The sequence below is a fragment of the Populus nigra genome, chromosome 15 (assembly GCF_951802175.1).
Source record: "Populus nigra chromosome 15, ddPopNigr1.1, whole genome shotgun sequence".
NCBI lineage: Eukaryota > Viridiplantae > Streptophyta > Magnoliopsida > Malpighiales > Salicaceae > Populus > Populus nigra.
The window spans coordinates 8076310-8086971 of NC_084866.1; the positions used below are offsets into that span (position 1 = coordinate 8076310).

At 31.6% G+C, this 10662-nt stretch overlaps 1 protein-coding gene across 2 annotated transcripts; it reads left to right on the forward strand.

Annotated features, from left to right (window-relative positions):
* Positions 1–890: 890 nt before the first annotated feature.
* LOC133674190 (nudix hydrolase 8-like) lies at positions 891–3235 on the forward strand. 2 transcript variants are annotated; one of them, XM_062095204.1, is made up of 9 exons: positions 891–1048; positions 1180–1472; positions 1609–1674; positions 1803–1940; positions 2025–2099; positions 2210–2260; positions 2359–2393; positions 2655–2763; positions 2908–3235. In XM_062095204.1, exons 1-9 carry the CDS (start codon positions 952–954, stop codon positions 3088–3090), a joined length of 1047 nt encoding a protein of 348 aa, XP_061951188.1. In that variant the 5' UTR covers positions 891–951; the 3' UTR covers positions 3091–3235. The 2 variants fall into 2 exon arrangements, with proteins under 2 accessions (XP_061951188.1, XP_061951189.1); XM_062095205.1 differs by lacking the exon at positions 2210–2260.
* Positions 3236–10662: the final 7427 nt, after the last annotated feature.

Sequence of the window (10662 nt, forward strand, 5' to 3'; positions counted from 1 at the left end):
ACCATTATATCAGTCTAGTCCACTTCGGCATGCATTTTCTCTGGTATTTATATATATATAAAAACAAAAAAGTCCAATCGACGACCTACTACAGTCTACGAGCGTGTTTGACAGTCTAGTTGTGGGTGCTTTTCAAATAGCTTTTCGTGCCGAAATGCATGTCAATGATGTTTTTTTATTTTTTAAAAATCATTTTTGACATCAGCACATCAAAACGATCCAAAAAGTATAAACCGCACTCAATTTTAGCAAAAAAAAAAAATTTAAATTTTAACGAAACACAAGTACAAACGCAGTACCAAACGTTCCCTACTTCTACCCTATATTAATGCATGGTAGCATGAATGGATTCCATTCCCTGTTCATCAAGTGTTTCTACCTTGATATTGACCTGCAACTTGGATTTTCTTAAAAGAAATGAGTCATCGAATATGTTCTGTGCTCCAACTAGATGGGAGCATATTAATTATTTATAATCATTTTAATCCCCAAATTGTGTGATATAGAAATTGATTGTTCGAGAAACGTTTTGCCTATAACCAAGACATAAATATACGGGACAAGGGACAAATTAATGAGATGCAGCAGGTTTCATAAATATTAAGGTTGAAGATAGCAAATCTCCAGAAGCAACTCCATCAACTTCATTGGTTAATATCGTTTTTGGTTGGACTTGAGTTGAAGAAATTACACTTAAAAAGTGACGAAATGGCTATCCTGAACTCTTAATTTGTTATGATAAGGGATTTAGGAAGGGGACTCGACCACACAACCTGATCATGGAGATGGCGTAATCTCCATCCATCTTTCAACTTGTCGAACAGAATGCTATTCCCCTAAATATTCTGCTGATCAGAGACGGCCCATTTGGCACCCTGACAACGGGCTATATATGTATATATATGCGCAAATAGAAATCGATCAGGAACACCATAACTTGCTGCAACAAGGATGCTGAGCATGACAGCAACAATCAATGGCTGGCAATGTTCAGGATTTCATTGCAAGCAATATGCAAGGATGCCTGAAATCTCGTTGACATCAAGAGGTGAGTGATTTTGAAGTCGAGTGGGATCAAAATGATTATTCTGTGTACATATATAAATTATACAAGATATTAAGAATAGGATAATTTCGTGTGACCGATCGCTCATTGATTAATTTTATGGTACTGTATAGGTTTCCTAAAGGTTGGTACGCTTGATTCGAAAACTCCAACTACTGCAGGGCTCAACTCCTCTGCCCTGCCATACGTTGGAGATTATGGTTATGCGAGCAGGAACATGAATAGAGGAGGAATTCATGTTGTGTCGCCGGATATATCATCACCTTCACCAGGATTTGCAGTGGGATTTCTTGAAGCATTTGACGATGAATACGATGGAGTCATTATCGATCCAAACAAATTACCTTCCAGTGCTAATGCTTTTGCCTCTGCCCTCCGAGCTGCTTTGTCCAAATGGAAGTTGAAGGTTTGACGACATAAATCTATGCATGCACACACGTATACATACTCGAACACACACACGCTATGTCAAGTAATTATAATATTATGAAGCTGCTTGATCAAAAAGGCACTCAAATTATCAGAATTTTATCGTAATGCAGGGGAGAAAAGGAATATGGCTCAAAATACTGTCGGAACAAGTTGATCTTGTTCCCATAGCGATTAAGGTAAACAATTAACTGTGAATTTTTATCCATATGTTATCAGTTCATTTCTTTATTGTAATATTGTACACAAAAACCCCAAAGATCCCATACATCGTAGAGGAATTGATACTCTGTGGGTTGCCTGCCAGGAGGGTTTTCAGTACCACCATGCCGAACCAGGATATGTTATGCTGACTTACTGGATTCCTGATTATCCCTGCATGCTCCCCACCAGCCCTTCGCATCAAATCGGTGTTGGAGGATTTGTGATTAACGACAAAAAGGAGGTATGCTCGCAAGAATCTGATTCCCCAGTATTTCTAATTATTTCCACCTTCAACTCGATTACAGCTTCTCATTAACGTCATTAGGTCCTAGCAGTGAAGGAAAAATGCCCCTGCAGTTGCTCTAACGTGTGGAAGATGCCTACTGGATATATTAACAAGGTGAATTGTTTTTAGTCACTTGAATATATACACACACACACTACCTGAAAGCCAATAACAACGTCTGGTTTCAATTTCTTATTAAATATATATAAATATCAATGTCTCAGTCAGAAGACATATTCTGTGGAGCAATGAGAGAAGTAAAAGAAGAGACCGGAGTAAGCCAAGATACTTGGTTGTCTTTCTTTCTTATCGTTTTACGTCATCAGTAGAGCTTGCTGGTTATTGTTGTCATCTAGTTGCCCTCTGTCTGCAGGTCGACACAAGTTTCCTTAAGATGGTTGCTTTCAGGTACTTCGATTTTTATGTATTCTACACACGCACACGCACTCTTCACAGTGTTGCTTGTTTCTGTTCAATTAATACGAGGTGAAAACGACCGAGGAAGATACCTCGAATCATCCCTTTCCGTCTTTTTCTTTTTTCTTTTAAGGTTATTTATGACTCTAATGCTACAAAACACAAAAAATATTAAGAACACCTTTAAAACACAAAAATAATTTTTTTTATGATCGCTGATGCTAATTAATTAACCCACAAGAATAATTGCAGGCACGCTCACATGTTGGCGTTCGACAAATCAGATATACTATTTGTATGCATGCTGAGACCATTATCTTATGAAATCGCAATCGATGAGAAAGAAATCCAAGCTGCAATGGTCAGTGGTTAATAATCAGTCACATAAAACTAATTATAATCTGATTTTTTCATTAATAGTGATTATAATATGATTGATTTTACTTGAGAAAACATGTTGAGCTGACATCCCTTTTTTTTCCCTTCTGGGTTTTCGATTGATCAGTGGATGCCACTAGATGAATTTGTGGGGCAGCCATTCTACGAGGAAGACCATATGTCGAGGAAGGTCATTGATGCCTGTGTTGCCGCCTATGAAGATCGGTATAGTGGGTTCACTGCTCATGAACTAACCTCGAAACTTGATGGCCAGTCATCCCTCTTGTATTACGACTGTTCTTCAGGCTGAACGTGCCTGTGTGCGTCACAAGGCAGGCTCGCCAATCTTGACGGCCAGAAACAACACGTTCTTGGAATAATATTGTTTTATTTATCCAACTGATGATGGCGTGATGCGTTTTGGAGTAAATGCATGAATGCCATTTTGATCTTTATTTATTCCAAAATATAAAAAAATACCCCCTAAAATGTCTACACCGAACACTGGGAAGACATGAGGAAAGAATTCAGTGTTCTGTATACTATTTATAGACTTGAAACAACAGGATGGAATTAGAATTATGTTCTTAATTAAATTAAATGTTGTCCGTTCGATTTAATTAATTCCAACAGTCACGCCTATAAATAAAATAAATAATCCGATTGATCATTTTAGTTCCCGGTGACAAGTAACATTCCGTCATACTATAAATATCAGACCTATCAGCTGGCCTCTCGTAAGGAGGATCCACCAATCATAGCACCAGCACCACCTTATTAGACTATTATGGATGAAGCCCATCTTTATAAATAATTGCAAGGAGTGCTTTTCCTTGCTTTCTTTCTTTTTCTTTTTTGAACGTGGGACAACCTTCTTTTCTATTATTCTTTACAAAATATTCCAACAATTCCGTACTAATTTTTAAAATTTCATTATATTATGTTTATATGAAGGCGTTTTTTAATTTAGATCTTCAACTAGATACATGCCCATATGCTCTACTATGATATTTTTTTCTATCATTGTGCTAAACTTAATTTATGTTTATGTCAGCTAATAATATAAAGAGAAATTAACACAGACCATAAACAGTAACATGGATAGAAAGGTTTTAATAAAAAAGGAGTTAATACACAACCAAACAGTGAGAAGGGAATCCAAATAAAAATCAATGCTTGTCCATTGCAATTTTTTCCAAGTCCGCATAATACAAGTCTAGCATGCTTGTCAAACTCAAGTAGCTGGGGTCTAGCGTGGTTCCCAAACCCATGTCGATTAAGTCTAGCTTGGTTACCAAACTCATGGCGCTAGAGTCTGGCATGGGCCCTTGAGTCTGACGTGGTATTTTTTTCTATCATTGAGCTGAACTTGGTTCATATTTGTGCTAAATATGTAAGATAACATAAGCTTTAACATCTAATAATATAAAGAGAAATTTACACAAACCATAACTAGTAACATCAATAAAAAGGTTTTAAGATGCAGAGGAATCAATACATAACCAAGACAGCATGCTTGCCAGACCCAAGATGTTGGACCCAAGTAGCTTGGGTCTAGCATGGTTTTCAGTCCCAAACTAATTTTTATGAGCCAAACAAAGGTAATGATTTTGTTGAAGACCAAAATACTCGTGCAAATATGTTGAACGGTCTCAGGAAATCTAACTAATAATTCCTTTGGTATTTACCAATAGAAATTTTTTCATCGGTTATTACCAACAGAAATATCGACATGATTTTCAGTCAGTAAATATTATCGCAATTTACCGATGATTTTTTTTTTTTGTCGGTATTTCCATAGATATTTGACAATTTTCTAGTAGTAACTTTGATGAAAATGATGGATATTTGTTTCTAATTTCAATTGTAGAAATTTATGATGGTGATATTCTTTCCATTCCTATAATAAATAATTTTTGGATTGATTGGTATTTAATATACAAATGTTCATTTTATTTGTGCTGAACTTAGTTCATGTTTGTGCTAAATATGGAAGATAGCATAAACTTTAAAAGCTAACAATATAAAGAGAAATTAACACAAACCATAAACAATAGCATAGATAGAAAGGTTTTAAAGATACAAAGGAGTTAATACATAACCAAGACAGTCACAGTGGAATCCAAATAAAAATCAAAGTTTGTCCATTGTAATTTTTTCCAAGTCCATATAATATGGTCCAGCATGTTTGATAGATCCAAGATGTTGGACTCAAGTAAGTGGGTCTGACGCTTAGGATTTGTATAATTTTCATGAGCTCGACAAATGTAATGGTTTTGTTGAGGACCAAAATACTCATGAAAATGTGTTGAATGGTCTCAAAACATCTAACTAATAATTCCTTGTGAACTTCTGATGTATTGTTAAGAAAAAAACAACAAATACATTTACCAAGCACTACTAAATTCCAATAAATAGATGTAGAATTTAAGCTAAACTCTATTATGTTGATACCAATTGTTAGATACATGTCCGCGCTCATATAACTTTAAAAAACTCTAATCAAAAACAAAGAAAAATTACTCTTGCAAGCTTCTTTTGTTAACAACGCAAAGATATACTTATTGTCCTCCAACAAAATTATGATTCAACATATTCAAAGTTCTCATGTTCTACCCATTAATTTGATGTCCAAGCTTTCTGTTACCCATTTTTAATCCTCCTACTTGGGTCTATTGTGGTTATCAAACCCAAGTCACTTAAGTCTAGTGTGGTTCTAGACCTATGACACTTGGGCCTGGCGTGGTTGCCAGACTTAAGGCGTTTGGCCCTGGCGTGGAATCTTTCCTCTTGTCCTCTGAGTCAGACCAAGTATCTTTCATCTTGTCCAATTCACTTTCCTTCTTTTCATGATCTAAGTTGTAAGAAGTTAAAAAAAAAAAAAAGGAGAGAGAAGAAGCAATGAATGAGAAAGAAAAAAAGCCAAAGAAATATTTTTTTTGCTCACGAAAAGATGAGAAATTGAAAGTAAAATTACTATTAAAATCCACAATAAAAGATCCCTTGATTTATAGTGATTTTCCCGTACCATTTAGCTTTTGTTATAATAATAAAATAAGTTTGGTAAAACACAACGTTTTCCTATTCTTCTTTAATTTTCTATATTTTTTTAATAGTTATTTTAGTTCTTTCAAGATGTTCTAAGAATTAACATATCTTGATTTTTTTTCTTTTATTTTTAGGTTTAATTTTCCAAGTTAACTTTTTTGAAGCTGATTTTTTAAAAAATTAATATATTTTAATGATTGATATATTTGTCTAAAAAGTAGTATAACAACATGTGAGAGTGAAAAATTATTCCTTAAAATAAGAAGCAAAAACACTTCAATGTATCTCATATATCACCATCTCATATATCACCATTCAATTTGTATAGGATACTATTTGATGGTGCATGAAAATAAAAATTTTAAAAATAATCCTAGTCATTCAAATTAGGCCTAAACAAGTAGATTTCCTCATTGTTTGGGTCAGGCTTGGATGACTAGCTATCCTAGTGCACATGTAACAGTTTCAATTATCGGGACAAACACGCAATCATGTTTATTGAAAACACGAAAATGTTTTTTTTATATTGATAACCTGTCAAAATCTTGGCAGAGTCTAACATGTACAAATCATGCATTCATTCTGCAAATGTTTATAGGAAAAAGCTATAAAACAAGTAAACACAAAAACAAACAGCATATACTACATAAAAATGCCAAAACATTAACATAAAAAAATGGGTTACAAAAAATCAAGGTAAGTCTACTAATTTGATGTGGTGAATCTTAAAAAAAAAACAAATTGAGCCATGATAAGGCTACTCACAGGCTGCATGTTGGGGTGGTTGGATTTGTGATGATGGGTGCTAGATATGTGACAAAATAAGAGGGAGGATAGGTGTTGTTTTTTACAAATAGAAAAAGAAAAAAGAAGAAGAAATGGGAAGGGGGGAAAGGGGCATGCTATTGTTATAAATTTAATATTACCAATGAATTCCCCAATAAAATTAGCAATAGTAAATTATCATCAGTAATTCCATCAAAAATATTAATATGTTAGATTTGCTAATGGAATTAACAAGGAAATACCTGTTCATTTTTTGAATTCTTTGAATTTTACCAGTAATTCATTTGGTATTTACCAATAGAAATTTTTCCATCGGGTATTACCAACAAAAATATCAATATGATTTTCGGTCGGTAAATGTCATTGCACTTTACCAATGATATTTTTTTTATGTCAGTGTTTCCATTGATATTGGACAATTTTCTAATAGTGACTTTGATGAAAATGATGGATATTTGTTGCTAATTTCAATTGCAGACAATTATAATGGTGATATTCTTTCCATTCCTACAATAAATAATTTTTGGATTGATTGGTATTTCATATATGAATGTTTATTTCATCTGACTTTAAATAGAAATTTATTTGATACATATAACTCTTGAAAAGTTCATATTATTTGTTTTAAAGATTGTTATAACTTGCTTTTGACTCGTGATTTTATACTTTATTTTATATAAAAGTTATAAAAATTTAAAATATAAAAACAATTCCTTCTAATAATTGATCGATTTTTCAAAGATAAGTTGTCACAAATCACAAGTAATCTATTTTTATATCTTGTTATTCTCTTTAGTGTTAGAAAAATATTTTCTCCTCCATGCGATAATGGAGGGGCATGTGATCATTGTTGCAGCATTGCCAATAACACGATTTATGCCTTACGAATTCTTTAATTTATTTAGACTCTTTAATTGTTGTTGGCGAATAAGTTGACGCAATAGAAAAGGATCAATAAAATGAAATGAAAATAGAAAAAAAAAACAAGTTATATGCTTCTAAAGCAAATAAAAGGGTCTAAACAGGTTGTTTTTCAACCCAGTGATTGAGTTTGGGTGTACATGTGTAAGGAATGGTTTCCTAACCATAGAAAATCAAAGTTACAATCTCATGATGATGTTCCATTCCAAGTTTTAGAGATAATCAATGACAATGCCTATAAAGCTGATCTTCTAGATGAATATGATGTTAGTACTATATTTAATGTTGTTGATCTTACTTTGTTTGACACAGGTTTTGATTCGAGGTTGAATACTTTTGAGCAGAAAGGGGATGATGTGAATCAGCCTACGAACACCAAGGACCCATTATAAGGTCTAAAGCGAAGGCATTGAAAGAAGCATTGAATGGACTGGTTGTGCAAGTTTCGGATAAGGTTGAACTTGGGGACCCTTCAGAGCATCAAAAGGAGGTCTTAACACATTTAATCCATTTGCAAGAGGGATCCAATCCATCCTTATTTGGGTCATGAAGTTTCAATAACAAGATTGCCAATTTTTTATCAGTTTCGGCCAGCCTTGTTTTGTGATGTTTCTATGTACTTTGTGAATTCCTAACTAGTTTTGGATTTTCTATTATATGTGGGCATATTAATTATTTCCTTTAAATATTCAGATTTATTATTTTTATTTTATTTTTCTTGTCATATAAGGAGAAAACATAATAAAGAAAACAAAGGAATCCAAGCTGACTTAGGAAACACATATGGCGGTAAAGAGAAGCATTAAAGACAACATCTTTTTCCTTAAAAAAGATAGATATAAGCCTAATATTATAATTTTATTCTAACTTGGAAACCAAATGAGCGACGACAACTTCTCTTTTATTCACAGGATTATTGAGCAACATTATAAACTATAAACAAGTCTTATATCATATCTATAATATTTTTTGTTTACTTCTTCTCTTCTCACAATAGAACAAGACTTAGACTTATAGGTTTTTTTTTTAGCTATAACCCAATGCTTATTTGAGCTTAATTAATACTTTATTTTTAGTTAGAATCCAAAACTTATTTAGATCAGGTTTTGAGTTAATTTTTTTAAGTGAATCAATTTAGTCCATAAGGGTAGATTCATTAGGGTTAATTTCTCATAACTATTTAAACACATGTAAAGCCTAAAGTTTGACACCTTTGATGAATAATACTTTTAAACTTTCCAGTTTAACATGTGAAAGAGATTCTTGTATTTTTTTAGTTCTTGAATTAACTGAATCTGACTTATCAAATATTAACTAGCTTCATAACGTTATTCGACTTCATTCCAATATTGTTGGTATCTTGGAACTTGTTTTCATTATGTCACACTCCTATCAGATTTTTTTTTACTTTTCAAAATCAGATCTTAATCTTGATTATATATTATGTGATTACGAGGTGGCATTACAATATTTATTAAAATACAAAAAATATTATATTGATTTCAATGTAATACTACTACTTTAAAAGGTTGTATGAAGTAATGGGTTTTCAATTACCATAATTTTTTTTTAATTAAAAGGTATTGTATTATTGGGAAGAAAAAAAGAACAAAAACATGAGTTATCAATCGAAGAGGATTTGTTGATGGATTCAACACCCTTTAAGAAATTTTATATGTTTCAGAAATCTCGTTCGTATTTCTTAATGCGAAGAAGTATTTATTAAAAAAAGAAAAACTATATGTTAAATCTTTAGTTGTTTTAGACCAATGTATTAGATAAAAGACCAGCAATGGTCTGGTCATCCTTTAAAAGAGAACATGTTTAGGAAAAATCAAACAATGATATACAAATAAACAAATTTTATTAAAATCATAAAATATGATTTTATTTGTTTGTATAATATGATTATAGGAAAAAAGAAATAAAAAAAACCGAGTTTGGTTTGGTGGCGGAGAGTTGTAGAAGAGTCAAGCAAAATAAAGGTGTTGACCAAGCTTAATTTTGTATAATATGATTATTAATTAATTCTTAAAAAAGAAATAAAATAGTTTGAGTAAATTATAAATTGTTTCTTTTAGTCTTGAAATAATATAATTCAAATAGCCCCGTTATTTTTAAGAATTAATTAATAATCCTTTGACCATGTTGACCTAGCTTTAATTTGTAGTATTTACTCTAAAAATTATTTTTAATTAATTAATTAAAGTGTTCTTTTTTCTCATCGATCTTTCCATGTCATCTTTTTATTGTTTTTTTTTCCTCTCTTTCTTAAAATAAAATCAAAATCACAAAAAAAAAAAGAAAAAAAAAGTGGAAGGACAGGACAGGGTTAAATTATAAATGAGTTTAAAATATAGGAAATAAATATACAGTCATGAAAAGGTGTCGAGTGATTGATGGATTTTGATCGACAACAGGAACTGAGTTGTCATTAACTCAAATAATTCTTGGCATTTGGCACACCTCCCACGACATAATTAGTACGGACAGGGGAGAGAGTCAAGAAAGCATGCGAGGATCAATGAGTTTTTATTTTTATATTTCAAAAATATTTTTAAAAAATTATGAAATTTTTTTATTTTTTTATTTAAAATTAATATTATTTTAGTATTTTTAGATTTTACTGATATAAAATTAATTTTTTAAAATTAAAAAAATATTATTTTGATATATTTCCAAACAAAAAATACTTTAAAAAATAATCGTTACCACACTTTAATAGTATTGTGTTCCAAACAAAGATTTGGTTAAATTTTGAATTTTAAATTGTTTTAATATGTTAATATTAAAATTAATTTTTTAAAAATAAAAAGTATTATTTTAATATATTTTTAAATAAAAAATATTTTGTAAAATATCTTCTTAATTATCTCATTAATTATAAAGCAGGAATCTTTCTAGAACCTAATGCAATAAACTGGACTTTTCCTTCCTTTCCTGGCGTGTGCTATAGCTTTTGAGAATAATCTTCGCACATCAAATATATTTTTTTTAAATTAATTTCTTAGCTTTCCGCTGGTCTTCACGGTCTGGTAAGTAACCCAAACGGTTTTCTTGTGAATCCAATCCAATTTCTATATAAATAATTTATTACCAGAAAAGTAGAATAGTCCGGGGAGAGAGA

What these genes read in the sequence shown, in the direction of transcription:
- LOC133674190 (XM_062095204.1), top strand. Translation starts at nt 952, where the DNA reads ATGCTGAGCATGACAGCAACAATCAATGGCTGGCAATGTTCAGGATTT. An exon ending in TGTCCAAATGGAAGTTGAAG is followed by an intron (nt 1,473 to 1,608) that starts GTTTGACGACAT and finishes ATCGTAATGCAG; the next exon opens with GGGAGAAAAGGAATATGGCT. An exon ending in TGATTAACGACAAAAAGGAG is followed by an intron (nt 1,941 to 2,024) that starts GTATGCTCGCAA and finishes TAACGTCATTAG; the next exon opens with GTCCTAGCAGTGAAGGAAAA.